The 19310-nt window shown below is 35.1% G+C and overlaps 1 protein-coding gene across 3 annotated transcripts in view; it reads right to left on the bottom strand.

Moving 5' to 3' along the window:
* Positions 1-3013: 3013 nt before the first annotated feature.
* stl (stall) overlaps positions 3014-19310 on the bottom strand; it is a 28593-nt gene continuing 12296 nt past the window's right edge. For all 3 annotated transcript variants that reach the window (XM_014247345.3, XM_070108122.1, XM_070108123.1), the window contains exons 3-15: positions 12360-12432; positions 11378-11620; positions 9580-9770; positions 7485-8547; positions 7001-7160; positions 6784-6915; positions 6441-6690; positions 6222-6380; positions 5331-5628; positions 4886-5263; positions 4493-4821; positions 3874-4384; positions 3014-3448 (exon numbers count right to left, since the gene is read on the bottom strand). In XM_014247345.3, the coding sequence (XP_014102820.2) occupies positions 3354-3448; positions 3874-4384; positions 4493-4821; positions 4886-5263; positions 5331-5628; positions 6222-6380; positions 6441-6690; positions 6784-6915; positions 7001-7160; positions 7485-8547; positions 9580-9770; positions 11378-11620; positions 12360-12432 (3882 nt within the window). In that variant the 3' untranslated portion in view covers positions 3014-3353. The remainder of the gene's footprint in view (positions 3449-3873; positions 4385-4492; positions 4822-4885; positions 5264-5330; positions 5629-6221; positions 6381-6440; positions 6691-6783; positions 6916-7000; positions 7161-7484; positions 8548-9579; positions 9771-11377; positions 11621-12359; positions 12433-19310) is intronic.

Genomic DNA, 19310 nt, shown 5'->3' on the forward strand with positions numbered 1-19310 from the left:
GAGCATGCGTTTGCCTACAAGCGTCTTTTCGCGACGATGGCAAAAGCTAAAAATCATAAATTGAACAAATTTCTGATATTCCCTCTAGAAGGGAAAAGTGACAACCCCTCAAATATGAGTATTAAAATATTTTAGAATAAAAGTGACAACATAGTAAATTTGTCGATTTACAATTCAAGAAACTTTTTAAAGAAAATATTCAATATTCCTCTGATTTATGTATACAGTAAACCCCGGTTAAGTATCACTCCTCCAATCCCTCTTATCTGCCGGTGTCTTGCTGCATCTCACTTTTTTTTTTCTTAATTTTTTAAAGAAAACGGTAATTTTTTTTTAAATACATAGAAATAATTTTTTTGGTACCACTCGCTTAAGTACCACAATCGCTTATGTACTACAAAGCAAAAAAATCTGAATCTTTGGTTTTGGCACTTAACCGGGATTGACTGTATTTGTCAAAGAATTTACGTAAGTACGTTCGAATTTTTTGTACACACATTGACTTTGCACTTGCCCATATGCGATGTATGTTTGTAAGAGTGTGTATGGCACATCTCGGATTTTCTACCAACAACACAATGTTGTGACGCTTTGTCGTCGCGTCAGTTCTTCGACAACGGAGATTTCACATGAAGTAATGAGTGTACATATCTACATAAAAATACATACAAATGTGTAAACGACATAATATATGTATGTCCTGTTACATATGTTTACACATGCATTTGAAAAGAAAAATTGAAGCATGAATGTGAAATACCGACGGCAAAACACAATTCTGTACTTTTATGACTCCATAATGGTGTCAAGTACAATTAATGAATTATTTTAAGAAATATATCAAAAAACTTTATTAGTAATAATTTAAAAGTATTTAGATATATTTCTCATAATAAAGTAAAAATGAATTAACATAAAATAATTTAAAAAATAATAAATAATAGTTCAATAAAAGGGAATATATTTCAAATGGCATATCAATATGCCCAGTTTTGCTCACATATTATATTCTCTTCAATATTCGTCGGTTGGTTATGTTAAGAGAGCGTATGTGTACAGATTCACCGCTGTTATAAAAGCGAAAAATGTTATTTGTTTCTCGTGCATCTGTGGTGAACTCCTTGATAAATTCCTACAAATTGTTCGCTGTCGAACCTGCACCTTCTCATTGTTTTAAGTTCTCTGGTAATACAATGTCTGATATGAGAGAACTAATGGAAATGTTTTCCAAATTTACTTTTATTTTTGTTGTATCAGAAATACAATATAAAGCAGTATACTAATATCATTAGGCGGTAACTCGTCTTTTTTTGTAACTAATGGAGTTAAAAATTATATACAGCATTCTTTCCAGACAGGAAATATTCTAAAATTCTGAGTTATTTATATTCTACTGTTAAGACCGTTGCCACTCGCAACTATCGGGATTAAATCTGCCAACATCCAATCCAATTTAATTATAAACAAATTTTTTCACCAATTTTGGTATTGAATTTAGTTTATCACTTTGTAATGTTAGAATTTTTTAAGCAGCTGGCAACCCTTTTAGAGAACTTCTCCAGTTGTTTTTTTTTATTATTATTAATATATTATATTAATATTTCATTTACGTTATCAATTTAATTTCTTATACAGTTTCAAACAATTGGCAAACCTACTCAAACATATGCATTTCCACTTTTGGCCTTCTTGTTGTTCAAATTGCAGTAAATCAATTATTTTATGGCAAACATTTTAGTATATTAAATTTTTTTTAAAAGGAGACAACTTCTTCAAAACATTATCTTTCACTGCAAGATTTGCTCGCAAGTTTGATATCCATATCGTTGAGTTTATCTATTGTACTTTTTTTAATTTTGGCTCAACATTTTCAAACAGCTGGCAACCCTTTACGCATTTCTAAACCTTTTTAGTTTAATACCTATGTATATTGCAATATTAATTTGTTATATAAATTCAATTTTTTAAATAGTTTCCATAGCTGGCAACCCTCCTCAAAAGTATGTAGTTTCAACTTTAAGTCGTCTTAACTCTCTTTACTCTGATACCCATAATGCAGTAGTTTGATTATATTATAAATTTTATTAAATAATTTTTTTAAAGTGGCAACTTCTTAAAATAAATTCAACGGCAAGATATTCTAAGCCTCTCAAGTTGGATACCTATGTTTAATAGTTTCTGTATGTTTTTATTAATTTTTGCTCAAAATTTCCAAGCAGCTAGCACACATTTTCGTAAGCATCTCTGGTGGAATTGATTTATACACCTTTATAGCTTCATAATTCAATTTCATTAGCAGTTTCCAACAACTGGCAACTCTTGTTAAGAATTGTAATTATAACTTTAAGTTGCCTAGGGTCAACTTTGATACCATTATTACAATAATTTAATTATTTTATAATTTTTACTAAATTAAATTTTTTAAACATGTAGCAACGCCTACCAAAATATTTTTAGCATCAACTTTAAGGCTTCACAACTCTCTTTAGTTTGATGTCTGTATTGCAGTAATTCCATTATGTCATAAATTATATTAAATTCAATTTTTAAGGAGATGGCAACTTTTTTTTAAAAATATTTTAAACTTTCAAATTTCTTAAATCCTTTTAGTTTACTGCTCCTAGTGTAGTAATTCGATTATTATACCAACTTTATTAAATTAACATTTTTAAACAGGTGGCATCACTTCTCAAAATTTTTTAGTTTCAACTAAGAGAAACCCACTTTTCTTTCTTTACTTAAATGTCCAAAATGTATTATTTCGATAATCTTACCAACAATATTACACGAATATTTTTAAAATCGTGGCAGCTTCTTCAAAAAATATTTTCAGCTGTAAAATTTTCCAAACCTCTTTAGTCCGTAGCGTAATAATTTTATTTACTTTATTAATATTTTACTAAATTAACATTTTTAAAGAGGTGGTAACTTCATAAAAAATATCTTTTAAGCCTTCTAACTTTTATATGTTTTAAACCAACCGTGTATTGTTCATAAAAATAAAATAAAAATGTTGAATTTTTCTTTAATAATATTTATTGTAAATATATATAGTACATATTCTACAACTCATATTCGGGAAATAAGATACTTTATCAGCATATTATATTATATGCAGATAAAGTTCATCTGTACATAAATAATGTTTTTTGTTTTTAACTTAAGATCACTTCGAAAGCTATGATTTATTCAAACCCCTAATGAAAATATCACTACAATAGCGTACACATACAAGACCCTCGTTTGGTTCGCTGATCGAAACATAAAAAATAAATATATGCGTATATGTATGTGTTTTAAATTATTAGTTAGATAACTAGCTACAAATAATTCGGGAAGAATATTTTTAGAATTTATGTAGTCGCTTGCAGTTCTGTTGTTGCTTCTACTTGGGTTGCAATGTGTATGGGATTATTGAATTCGATGTGCTCAGGATTGAGTAATTCATCTGAAATGTGTTAGAAAAAATATATTAGTTCCAAGACTCCGTCTTAAAACGTTTTAGAAACCCGAAAGAGGGTTATTTGTAAAAAAAAAACAAATTTTCGACTCATTTTTTTAATTTTCAACTTTTAGACAATATTTTTCTTCGACGGAAAAGTTTAGTGCCAGATTTCAATGCTCGACTTTTGTACAAATAATTTCTAGTTAAAAAAAGGTTAATATGAACTATTAGAGTAGACCCTAGAGGGTTAAATTGCTTAAGGATTTGATTATTCAACTACGATTTCGACATCAAAAGTTTCTTGTAAGCATAGAATATAGAAGGTTAAAGTGTTTCAAGAAATTATTCATCAAACAGGCTAATGTAAAAAACCTTTGTACTTTGTAATACATATTTTCAAGATTTCCACAAATTCCACATTCTCTCACCCTCGACATGCTGCTGTTCAAAGTCCATTATACTCTTCACAATAGTATTTATGAAATCTTGCGTGATTGTCTCTGTTATATTTACGGGGTCAAAGTAAAGATAGCTGCGACGCTGGCGCACACTCTCCACCTTCGGCTCCGCAACTTCACTCTGCGACATCAAATCCAGCGATGGTAGTGAGCGCCGATTGCGAAATAAGGCCAAACTGATATGCGACTGCTGTAACGGTATATTGTCTGGCCCAAATTCCAAGCACTTGCCATTGACGCAATATCGCTCCTCCGTATTTGAGCATTTAGTGCCCAGCGGAAAGTGCCCATACCGCCCGTTCACCAAATAAAAGCGATACTTAATAGATTCATCCTGGCAGCCGACACGACAACTCCTATCTGGCTCATCGACGCTCGCCGCAATTTGCGTGCCATAGCCGGAGAGGCCGCGCACCTTCAGCTTGTAGCGCGCGCATGTGTGTTCCGCGTGTTCGGTGGCCGACAGCAAGCGTTCACAAGGCTGCAACAATTCCACAATAAATTTGAAAATTAATATAACAAAAAACACAAGCAATAAAAGCAAACTAAAAAGTGGAAAATTTATTGGCGCTCATATTTATCTTCATACCTTGGCGGCATGCGTGCACAACTGTATATTATTGGCACCGGTGCGACGCGAGGTCACCACTTGAATGCCCTTCGATTTGGCCATACAACTTGAATGGCAACCGGATTTGACAATCCATTCTGGCTCTGCTGCCGCCGCTGTTACTGACGTGTCCAGGGCTACCAATGAAGCGGAGACGGGAGGTGGCGGCTTCGGCGGCTGTGGCTGTGCCACGGGTTGCGCTGCGTCGCGCAGTGGATAATTGTATTTACTCCACGGTTGATAGACGCCCGTTTTACGTTTGTAGGGTGATTCGCGCTCCTGACCATGGAAACTGCGTATGGCCACCTCTGCAATAAAAGCGATCATACTTGTAATAAATACAACTTTTTGAAAAGCACCGAAATTACTCACCATTCTCGTATTTGCTACGATATGTTGTTGGCGCATAGATGTTGTACTGTGGTATGTTATTGCTGTTATGGTAATTTTTATTATAACTTAAATTATTGCCACTAGCAGTGGAGCCATGCACCGTGTTGTAGCGTCGACTCTCCGATTCCTCGGCACGTGCTGGTGACGTTCTTCGTTGCTCACAAAAATGTGGATCCAATTTGTAGTAGTTTTGTGTCGAGTTGTCACATGAGAACTTTTCACACCGTCCACCAATGCAGTATGATATATCTTCGGCTTTGTAAAGTGTTGTGCGGCATGTGGTACCGTCAGGGAAAGTCCAGCGACGTGTTTTGGTACCATTCGTTTTCGAGCGGCAGTAAACTTTGCAAGACTCCTCTACAAATATGTCCAAGATGTCATAAAAATGTAGTTATAATAGTATGAAAAGACATTTGATACCAACCAATATCTCCAATTATCTGCACACCCTCGCCCGTCAGTTCCGCATCTGACTTTTGTGCACGACTGCATTTGTCATAAGCGAATTCTTCAATTGTCATAACGATTTTCAAGCTGTAACAGTCTTTGGCAACGCAAGACTCGTATTTATGGTCACGCCCGAGACAACGTCTATAATGATCAACACATCGACGAGAGTATGTTCGTAGACCCGTGCTGCCTTCGAGCAGACGACGAGAAGGTCCATAAAGACAGCCAGAGGCACAGTCACTCACCTCGCTCCATTCACTCCAACTAACAGGCTATAATCAGAAGATACAAAAGATATTGAGGCTATCTTCGAATAGGCTTTCACAAGAGAAATTCGCTTAGACTTCTAAGAGATATCAGGCATAAAATAGAAAGGGTAACCGGGATTTCTTTAATGGTATGTTAAGGTGTTGATAACGAACTTCGGTATCCACACAACCAGTGCTGAGGTAATCATTTTTGAGCTACAGTTATCTTTACTTCGCAAAAGCTCTACCTTCCTCGAGATATAATGGTCTGATCAATTCACACAACCCCCATTAGATGAGAATATTTCTGGTTCACGTATATAAAGTCGTCTTTCAAGGAGGCAGGTTGTCATTTTACCAAATTGTTGAGCAAAAATATATCTAGCCTGCAACATAAACTTTTTCTCTCAATACAGGAAAAGCACTTCGAGGAATCAGATACATGAATTATTGATCAAAAGAGAGTTCACTAACGCTACAAATTTGACTCATCTTTTGGAAGTTAACCCACACTCATATTCCATCTATGACATGAAGCTAAGTTGTTGTTTTTTTTCATCTATCTACTATGTTTTCATCCTTAGGTGCAGTCAAAATGCAAAGTAGAAGTCACTCACCTTATTATAGTTGTATTCGTGCAATAGGTGACCCATCTTACTGGATTCCAAAAAATTCGACTTATCGTAACCCACTTTACTAGCAGTTGATACAAGTTTAGGCGTGTGATAGGGTTCAACATAGGCAGGACGTATTACACAAGTACCGCTACGACACCACTGTAATTTTCAGCAATCAGTATTGAGGTTAAAAATAACAAAAGCGCTAAGAAAACCAACCATATTTGGCCCACATGTGGTGCCCTCCAAAGCCGGATGCGATGTCCAAGTATAACGATCACGCTGACAGTGTAAATCAGTGCAAATATCTGATTGCTTTTGATTTTTAGCGCGCATCGAAGGGCGTCCATATTTAAGCATACACTGCTGATCGGCATCAAAACGTTCACCCGGCAGTATACCCTCCGCCAAATGATCCAAATTGTTGGCAAATTGACCGTGATCGAAGAGGCAGCTGCCTAAACCTTTTCTGAAGAAAAAATTAATGATTTAGGATAATATAAGTAATTCTTTATTAAATTTGTTATTAATATTTATAAGCAATTTTTCACATCTTCCTCACCTCAAAAACTTTTCCAAATAATCACGCGAACAGTCCGACCATGTCGTCTTGCCACTGCCCAATGTAGGCGACATAATATATCGTGTGGGATCGCAATTCCGGTCGTTTATTGTATCGTGCCGCATGCCAAGGCTACATAAATTGATAACAAACATTGAAAAAATATGGCAATAAATAAAATGTTTTACTGCATTCTGCTTTGCACGAATTCACTCACTTATGGCCGATCTCGTGTGCTACAACGAAAACACTTTCGAAATGTTTGCCCTCGTTGATGGTGCATGAAGAAGTATTCGTGCACATGCCGGACACTGGTGCAAGACCAACCACCTGATTGATCTTCTTGCCGCCTTTATCCACAACGTACAAATCAAGACCTAAGCGAAAAATATGTATGAGGAAAATTTGTAAAATTGTAAATATTTAGAGGTAGTAGAAAGCTTTAATATATATCACATTATTAGACCAGATTGCAGTTATTACGGATTGAGCTCAAAGAGCAAGAATCAGAATTATTATTATCGACGCCTTTATATTCAAGATCCTCATATATCAAATCACTGACCACAATAAAGTTATCGCTTTTTGCGATAAATTTATCAAACATATACTTGAATAAAATTCAAAAGACTCTCCCAAAACATGCCACACTATTTGTAGCTTCATCACTTCCCACATCTACGAGTATTTCGCACACCCACCTGTTAATATCACAGCATGATCATAATGCATAGTGTCACTATCCTGCGGCGGATTTAAACGTTGCTGCCACTCACAGAAATTACTCAAATACGTATCAATATCATCGGAGCGCCGTAAACTAGACGGATCATTGTAAAGTATCTCCAAACGTTTCAACACGAAATTAATGCGACGCCCCAACGAACGATCGTGATATAACAGTTGAACGGCATTTATCATTGCCAATACAAAACGTATCATTTGACTTTCGGTATTGTCGGGAAAATTCTTCGACATATGCTGGAAGAGATCACGATCAACGAAGATCGCCGTCTCAATGTACAGATCTTGTGGTATCTTCGTACTGCCCGAAGCAATGTTACGACGCCGGCGACGACGTCGATGCTGTTGATGGTCATCGTGTTCATTGTGCTTTTTGCTTTTATTATCGTTTTCGTCATTGTTGTTGTCGTTGGACATCAAATCGATGTGCTCAAGCAGTGTTGGCAATGTTGCTTTCGATTGTTGTTGTTTACGATGTTGGTGATGTTCTTTTAGTTTTCTTTGGCGTTGTGGCAGTTTATTCGGCTTCTGTTTGGACGCCAGTGCTTCTTGTTGTTGATCATGTAAATGTTGTCGTTGACGCGAATGTTTCTGACGATGAAATTGGTGCTGTTCCACGCCGTTGTGATGATGATAACGTGGCTTATAACGTAAATTTATATCCACATATTTCTTTAATTTATCGCCTCTTCCGTTGTGATGATATGTGTAGTTATGTGTTGTGTCTTCTGCGAATTCTTCGTAGGTCACATAGCCGGTATTACGCACTGGACGTGCCGCATATTCACTTACGGTGGGCTCTAACGCGAAGTCGTTCAACTCGTTGAAACTCTCCTCTTCAGGCTCAAATTGTACGCTTGCGTTGAGTACACTCGCTGCCAATGGCATAACGGCAGATTCTCTGGTGTCTTTGGGCGGCAGGTGATAATTCGATTCGAGTATTACGTGGGTGGAGTTGCCAAAACGTGCTGGCAGTGGATGTATGATATAATTGGTGGAGTTGTGATGGAATACGCCGCGCTGAAATTTCGGAATAATTAAAGGATAATTTTATGAATCGGCAATAATTCGTGGGCTGAATTATATTTTAATTAATTGGAGAGTGGAGAATCGCACAACAACTGTACCGGCGCAGCTAAACAGCAAAGGGTTACATCACTTCATACTCTCTTGTAAGGGATTCATCTGTGATACTTTCATTTGTAAAGTTTTTGGCAACAGCGAGAGCAAAAGAGTTTTTGTATGGAAGACTTTTTTCATCTAAGAAGATATCTTCACGAAATAAAAGGCAACGCTACAATCTCCAAACATATTGTTCAGATCGAATTACTATAGTATACAGCTGCAATTTAAACTGACCAACCAAAATCAGGTGAAGACTCTTTACTATAGCATCAGTGCAACCAAACTTAACGTGTTTTCTTTTTTTTTTTAACCCTGTGCTGAGTCGATTTAGTCATACCAAATTTTGCACACATTCCTTGCTTCCGCTGCTTATAATATGGTTCAAAGCTATTTTGACACTGGAATGTTTTCATACATGTAATTATAACAGCTTCGAGTGCCAGAAGAATGCACTACGCAAGAAGAACTAAGAGATATCTCGTTTTGAGCAGATAAAGATCTGATACATATGTTCCCAACCCCATCTATGTAGTATGGTTCTTTGCTTTGAGCTTTACGGTTCTCTTTCTTTTGAATACTTTTTATGAAATTAGAGTAACAGTAAATGAACTTGTAAGGGATCCCTTTAATTTATCAATAAAAATATTTGCTATTAATATTCCACCCATGCTGTGACAAGTGACCCGTGCACTCTACTTTCCACTTATACCTATGTCCAATCAGCTTACTTTGCCACCAATGTGGAGAGACACACATCAGCAGCTGCGACATGTCTCACTTTCGTGGTTTACACACATGCTCACTCTTCACAGTCGCGGCACATACGCCATCACACAAATATGCTTCACCGCTTCGTTGATTTTCCATTCATCATTATTTTATTGTATTTTTTCTTGTTGCCATTGTTGTTGTTATTTTGCTACTTACCACATTTTCATCATCGCAAAGGTCAAGTGCTGAATTTTCATTACTGTAAAAGCATCGCTCATACCGCTCGGCTAATTTATGCGAATCCTCAATGAACTGTGTCGAGTTGGCATAGCGTCGGATGAATACAAAAGCATCGTCGATTAGTTTCGGTGTCTGGCGTAGCTGTAGGTGCACCGATTGGTCGTTGTCTGCAACAACAACAAAAAAAACTTATAAATAAACACAACAAAAGAAATTAAACAGTTATCTATGTGCATATATTGAAAATGAACAAGGCAGCGAAGATCAAAATGTGCGGCGCAGTTGCAATGGCAGTGGAACAATCGGCGCCGAAGTACTCACCAAAGAAGGAGAAATACCAGAAATATACATACACGCATATATGTATTTACATTTTTTCTTATATGAAATTTACATACATAGATATGTAAATATTCGTATTAATGCAGTATGCGCCGCATATAGCGCTTGTTGCATGCAACGGTGATCGCGCTACTGCAATTCTGTACTTTGCTGCATCTACTAACCGCTCTTCCGCTCATCTCGCCGACACTTCATTTCAAGCAGCATTGACCGGAATAATAAAAATATTGCTTCCGAAGTACGAGTAGCTTGCAACAAGATCAAAGAGGGCCTTAAATCATATGCGGTAACGATCTAAATGCAAAAGAAGAACAGCGAATAATTGAAGTATGCAATATTTTGCTTGGAATGCCTGTGATTATGTTGGTGATGGCTGCTACAATACTTATTGCACAAGTTTGTTTCTTTAAGGTCAATTTTCTAAAGGAATTCGGAAAAAAATTTCTTGCAAGGGCGATCTTCATAAACTTTCAGGTTCTTCAATATTTTTATTAAAGGAAAGTTTATCTACTACTGGAGTACAACTCTGGCAGTAGACTGATCATCATCCTTTTAGTTGCAATAATGTTTTTGGAGACGTTATTGGCTGTACATATTATATATAAAGAAGAAAAATATTAATAGCGAAGCTGATTAAATTTTATTCTGACCGATAAAAAATAAAATTACATTTTCAAGTATTTCAATACAAAATAAGCTCTTTTTGAGGCAATACAAGCATGCCAACGCTTAATTCAATTTTCTATACACTTGTTATAAGCCTCAGCTGGGAGAGCCTTCAGTGCCTTCAGGAAAATTTGGTCTTTTCGCATGATTATTAGACAATTTTGACGTCATATTCATGAACCCACTTCTTGTCATCACTAATGATGATTTTGATGAATCAGTCAGATGATTGTCATAAAGTCTTCGATGAATACTTGGAGTCACTCAAATACTTGTGTTCGTGATAAAAGGGATTCTTCAAAACACTTTCGCAATATTTTCAACGATCATGTAGCTGTGCATAGAAAAGGCTGTACCAATCTAAAAAAATTGTTAATCCATTGACTGCGAGAGCAGTTTATATAGATCAGCCCCGATCATATTTCATCTTGAGAAATAGTTTGCATATGCGACTCTATGTACTAATAATAAGTGTATGTTCATATTAAATAATTATTCGCTAATATTGCAAAATATCTTAGATTTGTGTGCGAAACTTCGCTAATAAGTATCTCATAAAAAATCTAGTAAAGTTAATTCCATAATCCAGCTGCAATTGTCGTGCACTAAAAATAGAACTTCCAATCTAAAGCCGCAATACGAACGAACATTTATCTTGCATTGACTGCGCCAGCTGTCAATCTTCTGACACTTAAAAATGCATTCAAGCCAGAGCAACTGGCAACTGAAACGATTCGATATATTGTGTTTGTCGTGATTAACTTACCTTTTATTTGCACAGAGACAACGTCTTCACTCGCAGCCGATTGCGGTTGCGCGTCGGCTTTTTGACTCTCTGCGGTGGCGCTGGTGTCAGAACGTTTGACACGATGCGATGATTTGTGCGTTGGTTGTTGCTTTTGTTGTGACATGAAAGCTGCCGGCGTTACTGGATCAGCAGCAAAAGTTCCTGCATTGACGTCGCTGGCATCTGTTAGATGTTGTAAATGCACCAATTTGAGTGGACGCCCTGCAAGCAAAGAACGTTGTGGGTAATTATTTACAAATTTATATTATATATAGGTATGTACACAAACAAGTTCTAAAAAGCAGAAAAGTAAACAACCAACGGACAGGGTGGTCACGAACGAGTAGGGGTATATTTACTGTATGTCCATTTATAGCCTTTTGGCTTATATCTGCGTCTATTTATCTGTCTGCCGGTCCGAACAGCTAATCATTTGTCTATTCAAGTAGATTGCCTTTGGCAGCTTAGAGTACATACATTATACAGCCACCTCTATCGATTCCAATTGAACTTCGCATTCAGTGGTAGAAATATCTGTGCTGCCGGTATCGAATGTGTATGTTTTTTAGATTTATTGCCAATTTATACATTGACCCTATATTTTTGTGTCTACAGTATATATATATAAGTAACGACATCGCAGCATTTCTGTAGCATTTATACTACAAGTGGCAGTAACGCAAAATGTTCAGACTGTCAGTACCGGGTGTCATTTATATTCTTCGTATGCCAGTTAAAAGAAAAAGTAACGGAACGTATACAAATATATAAGGTAAATGTGTAAAAAAAAAACTAAGTAAGTACATTTTCAGCCTGAGTGGTTCATTTTAACGAAGATTTCATCCTGTATTTCGGATCACATCGGACATTAGTATTATTTATTTATAATATGTTTATCGATTGTTTTTTATTCATAACTCTTCTTTTTATTCCACGATTTTTTTCACATTCTCTGACTCACCTTCTTTCTCTTTTCCAAATATTAACTCTTTTTCATGTTCAGCCAAATGATCAGCGAGTGAACTTTCCTTAATCTGAAAATCAAAATTAAGTAGTGTATGAGTATATGATTAGTAAAATAATTAATATGAAGATCTTTTCAGAAATAGTGCTGATTTCCAACACATTATAAAGATATCAAGTAAGAAAAATATATTTTAAAATGTAAATTCCATATCTAAGGAGACAGATATTCAGAAATAATTAAATGAAAATTTACGGACCGGTATCAACATATGAAAACAATGTTTTTTTAAACTCCAAAAATTTTAATACCTTCAATATAACCGTATAAAATCAAGTTTTTAAAAAAAACTTTTTAGTCCCGGCAAATTTGGTTACCGACTGGTTGTTTTCTACACAAAATTTTGAATTAGATTAAAGTATAAACAAAATCTGACACTAAAAACAGACAGAGCTAGCAATCGACTTAGTTACATTTTGTAGGCAATCCCTGTGAAGCGGTTCAAAAAGTTTCAATTTTTATAAAAATTAGACTGAACACTGAAATACATAACTGGAGAGCCCAAAATGTTTTAGTTTTATAACTTAACTAGGTCTAATTTGAAAACATATTTAGGCACTTGAAGAAAGGCATAATTTGAAAAAAAAAATTTCCATATTCTGAAGCTACTGAGTGACAATTTGTCGCAGATCTTGACTCTTAATTTAATATGGTTAGATCGTACTGAGTTCACTGCTTCGTACCAAACTAAACTGGTATAAAGCGGTATAAAATTTTTATATAATCCGACCGTTCGTTTCTTCTTGCTATAAGCAAACTCAGAAGCAGGAGCTAAGCACGATATGATGTACAAAGAAAATCTGAATTTTTCGAAATTAATATTTATGAGGTTAGCTTATATATAGTGAAGATACTTGTCGCACTCACACACATACGAAAACGTGTAACAAAGTGTGATTTCTCGATAGCTTTCGGAGGTGTTTTGAAAATTTCCATTCAATTTAGAAAATGATAACAAATTTAATAAACAAAGTAAGTTGCAATTTTACGCAAATACGCGCTTGAACTTCAGCTGCAGATTTTGCCACTTAACTTGGAGCAGAAAGGCGGCGTAACCGCTAGCAATTGAAGCAAGAGCCATAAGAAACACAACAACATTATAGCGAACACATAGTATTTTGACTTCCGCTAACTTTAAGCTCTAAGTTAGAAAATATACATAAACATTATAACAACAACAACAACATAACGAGAGCAGCTACACAATGCAAACGATGTAAACTATAAGCGTCTGCAGCGAACCATGTCGCGCAAAGCAGCAATATTTGTTGACGCGCAACAACAATTGCCGCGGTAAACACCACTAATTGCCGGCAAGGGCATTGAAGGCTGGCTGAAGCCAGAAATCAACAACAACAATATCAGGCAAAAGTAGGTGGAGTTTTTTCACCCAGAGAATGTGTGTTTGCGAATAAACCAAATTAGAATCACACAAATAAAAGCCGAATTCACCAAAAACCATTCACGCATACTGAACACGCACACGCGCACAAACACTCACACACACAAATGCGCAGACACCATCAGGTGGCGTTGAAAAGTGCCGGAAAAGCACGCACGATTTCAAAGTACTTGAACTGACTGCATGAATGTGCTAAAAAAAACATACCAACACAGCAATAATGAGCACAACAATGGTCGCAACAACAACCACTGAGTACCAAAATCAACGAACCGTAATAATAGAAACGTCAATGTTAGTCTGTGGTGGCGCTTCAGCCAGCGCCAGCTTCCGTAGCCGGCAAAAAGAGGTGGTATGCCACCCATAATGGCCACTCGCAGTTTAATTTATTTACAAGCACGTCACAGTCTCGGCATACTGTCGCGGTAGGTGACGTCGAAACGCAAACGCAAACTATGATTTCAGATATCCGAACCAATAATTTTTTTATTCATGGATTTACCGAAAGTGGCTCAATGGGATCTTACTGCTTCAATTAGCAATACTCTACTTTAGAAAAAAAAAAACCTATGATTTGATCTCTCGAGCCTTGAGTTACAGGTAAACGACAATCCGTCACAAAATGTAGGTTAAGTCGATAAATAGGGCTCTCTAAGAGATTGCCAGCTGAAAGACCTGCCTGGCGGAAGAAATATTTTCAGAAAGTTATGTATTGTTCACTACGCAATATGATTCTATCTTCAGTATATCGAATCTGAACTTCAGCAGCTGCTTGGGTACCCTTATGTTAGTGCCAATTATATTGTCAAAATATTCGAGTCAATGGATTTAATCTTATCTAAAAATATAAATTATATGGACGATAGATAGATGCAAAATATGGCCGATCTGAGATAAAGTAGCAGCTACCCGTAGGAATGCAAGAAGTAGCTAACCCGGTCTGTAACTAAACTCACTCATTCTTACCAACATTGTTTACAGATGACACATTAAAATTATGTTACGACTTTTGTACTTTACTCTCAGTAAATTATATGTTTTTACGTTCGCATAAAGTTTGATCTCCATTTGTCAATAAGTATGTTATTCACAGCTGTTTGTCTGGCGATTTTTATACATCGGATCGTATACCCCGAAACAACGAATTTTCTGAAGACTTTTTTTAATTGTCCATGTGAAAATAAATATATTTTCCCAGGTGTGCAAATTTTATAATTTGGTTTCACAAAATAACTTAATTTTAATTTAGCTTTTGTATTGGTTATCTAGAGTATGAACAAAAGTTTCATGCATGCAATCGCTGTGAGAAAAGTTCGCATGCGCATGCGTAACTTTTCAATGCTTACATTTACATTATATATATAAATAAAGCACATAATAAATTAGTTATTGCAAACACGTCGTCATTATAGTCTGCTCCCCTTTCGGTCGTGATTCAAGTTAGATTTTTGCATTTGCGTATTTACGATTTTCCCGTCTTAGCTCATCTTGGCAAGCTATTACATTGTTCTGTAGCGGAACGAGCATATGTAATTTCTTTGATATACATATGTATGTATGTACATACCTCTATACTATAAGAAGTCACCTTTCTTTGGGCCGCAATTTATAGGCTTTGTATGCGGTCATCCAATTACTATGCTCATTAGGTTGTTCTGCGCTTATTAGTTCATAATTTGTCTGCTTTTAACCATGAAAATAATATGTGTTCCTTAACATAGGTCAATAACTTTGAGCATTATTACTAGAGTTACAATTAAAATTTTTATGTATTTTAATTACCACATTATGGCTGTCTTTTATCCCCAACCTTTCGAATGTGGCGAATCGAACAAACAACTGGTATAAATCAATTAATGGTAGATTAGCAGGCGGTTATTAATTTTTTAAATTTTTGATATTTCTACATAATATCTTATATTAAAGTCTATTTGATTAGGTATATATTGTTCTTATGTAAATTTTTTGACAAGAGAGCAGAGCTGAAATAGTAAGAAGAGAAGTGATGAAAAGAACCTGGATTATTTTTTTTTTAAATAACCTTTTAAACTATGTTCAGCATTTGAGTTTATTTTTACATCTATCCCTTAATATTCTAGTTGCGATATAGCCGCTAATTGTATCCTAGTTCACAGACATTTCAAACTTCAAAAGAGGCAAAAAAAATGTACTCATTCGGTGGCGTAGATTCAACTATCGTGGAAACTGTCGCATGTATTGAAGTAGTCGATAAGGAAAAGGTTGAATCATTAATCGAATCACAATTCTCTTATCGAACCACCTATCGTCGAAACTGCATTAAAAGAAATCATGAAAATTCTCAGAATATACCTGCAATGTCAATGCCGATCACAGCAGCTCCAGTTCATGTTTTAATGTGTAATCATAATTATACAGACTTTAAAGCCACTGACAGTGATAAATACAGAGTGCCAGAAATCCGTCATTTACGTTTTTTTGTAGTTATTTTAGATATATAGTTTGCCATCAACAAATGACAGCATACTTACTCTCACATACGAGTCAAACGAACAGCGGATCTAAAGTGATGATAGAGTTCAATAGCTATTGTCACACAATATTACGGCCATAATTATTATTTCGTATCCGATTACTTGATCGATTCACATGAGTCAATAAAAATATCAAGCCATTAGAATTATTTCGCATGCAATTGTTTGAACTGTGACACACAATGTATACTGCGACGATTAATTTTTACATGCTTAAAAGATGCGATCATAGAGAAATATTGAAAGATATGTTTGCGAGCAACGCAGTAGGAAAGTGAGCTGGTATAAAATAAGCTTGGTTCCTGTGCACTAATTGTCATTATCAGTTCGGGTTAGTGCTCTTTTCCAGGACAATCCTCAGAAGAGTCAACTGAAATATTTTACATGGCTTTTTACAATTTTGTACTAGTACGCGAACTAGTCCTATCTCAGTTTTTGAGATATCGAACTGAAATTTTGCAAACATCCTTTTGCAACTGATCAATCAAAATCAAAGTAAAAACGTTGTATATACTTTTATGATATAGGAAATATACTTGTGCCTGTGAATCGTATTATAGCGGTGCAGTCGAAGTTAACGTATTTCCTTGTTTTTGCTTAGTTTAGAAATAGAACGAAGCAATCAAAATCTTACCCGTCGACAATCAGAAACGGAAGAAACATCTGCTTCAAATTTTTAAGTTCTTGAAAAGGTTTCAAAAATTTATAATATTATTAATTAATTTTTAATAATAAATTACAATTTCAAAGTTATTTTAATTTTTCTTAAATCACATTTTCCTACGGGGTAGCTCTATCTATTTGAGTAAGCGAAATAAAAACATGAAAAGCCTTCACACATATATATGTATATATTTATTTATATATATTGTAAATGTAGATATGTAGATATGTATAATTGCTTGCATTAATCGAAAATCGCATCTGAGGCGTATCTGGTAATGAATATGCTGCAGATGCACATCAAAATGTTAAGTGTATACATTTGGCATACATATATACAATCACCATGTGTCTGCAATATTTCGCAATTACGAAAAAGTTGCTTAAGAATGTTTAAACAACAATTAATTTCTATGAAATAATAGACAAAACCCTGCAGATGTGAATTATAGTTTTGTAAGAATACAAAACAACAACACCAACCAAAGTGTGAAGACAATTAAGACTGATTTTTTCACATGAAAGAATGTGTCTATGAAATAGCTATTGCAAAAGCAAGAGCAGCAACAACAAATTACATGCGGCAAATGTGAATGCACCACTCGAATTATGTGCCGATTATGCGATTTCGTCTGTCAAGTGTCAAAATACAGCTATGCCGAAAAACGAGACAAGCGCTGCTCAATAAAAAAATATTTGCGAAAATACAAAAACTACTAGATTCAATTTGCACACAAAAAACATTTTCAATATTACGTGTTGCACGTTTGAAAAACTGGCAAGCACACACACGCACACATATATGTATATGGAAAGCCGAGCTATTTTTGCGTTGTAGGTGTGTAGCATTCAAGACGCCAAGTGTCAATTGGTGCCGTCAGTGCGGCTGTTGCTGTTATTTTTAGCGTTGTTAAGTCTAATTGCTCTTGGATTAGTTGACGCCATGCAAATTTGCTGGTGGTTGCGCGCGCCCGGTTGCTAACGCAGAATAGAGTTGTAGAGTTCATTAAACGCAAATTAATATTTTTGTATAAATCACTTTTATTTTTAATTTATTATCCAGTTTAAACTTCTCGTTAACAAAACTGGATATTTTGCTGATAATTTTTGCATTTTATATGCAGATATATAGATACAAGTATAAATTTATGTATGTATGTACTCTCTGTATGTATCATTTTAAGCTGTCAAATAGAATTTTTGATCGTCAAAGCGTCTAAAATACCTAACAATTAATCTTTCAAAAGTTCACTTTCCAAAAGCCTCATCTCTGATCACCGATTCAAGATCATTTGTATTTAGTAGTCGGTTTTTCAACTGCGCAAGTGGAACATCTACGGCACTGCAGAATTGCTCTACCAAAGATATGAGTGCAACACAATTGAGCATGCGTTAGAAGACATGTTAGCGCAGCGTTTCATCATTTGTTTAAACATCTAGTATAGTTTGTTCGATTCGCATCTACCCAAAGCTTGGCGATTTATTATATATTTCATTAATTATTTCTGATTCCTAAATTTTTGTTTTGTTATCATATCAAATTAGTTTGCAATTCTTACTTTACAATATCTAGACAACTTAACTGGTTAGTAGTCGTAAATCTCAAAATGAATCAATTTTCAAATATCGACATGAGGCACCCCCTGTATATGTAACATTTTACAAATATCCAAGTCATCCAATTAAATAGATCTCGTTGAAGCATTTTTAGAGGATTTAATTGTCAGCCTTGACTTATTGGCGTTCAATATTTGAATGAAAAAAATCGACTCATTTAAGATTATGTAGTTCATTAATGTGTGTCACCTTTAAGCAAATAATGGTTGTATATTCTAAATTTATTCAATAATTATATACATTAATTGACAAAATATTTTATAGTATAAAATGTAGGCAATACAGCAATATGACATCTCTAATAATATCAGACAGCCTCAATTGAGTCAATTAATAAAATTTCAACATTCAGACAGCTGTTTAATTTAGTCAATTAGTATTTTTTCGCTATTGCACAAGTAATTTGTTCAATGACTAAATTAAGCAGCTAACTACAATGCTTCCAAGGCAATTTTTATTCTCTGAAAAATATTCTTTTATAACATGATATAGTAGTATTAATTAATGTATTGTAATTAGTGCTATTTGTAGTTATGACATTGGGCTTTTTAGTATGACTGTTTATGTATTCAAATATGGAGAAACATTTAAAAAAGGTCAAATTATTCGAAAAAAATCAATTTATATACACTTATCGGCATGTGTTGTCACATCATTTTCTTTTTAGAGCTGCTTGCGCATTTTTTGTATTTT

This window comes from Bactrocera oleae, chromosome 4 (genome assembly GCF_042242935.1).
Source record: "Bactrocera oleae isolate idBacOlea1 chromosome 4, idBacOlea1, whole genome shotgun sequence".
Lineage (NCBI taxonomy): Eukaryota > Metazoa > Arthropoda > Insecta > Diptera > Tephritidae > Bactrocera > Bactrocera oleae.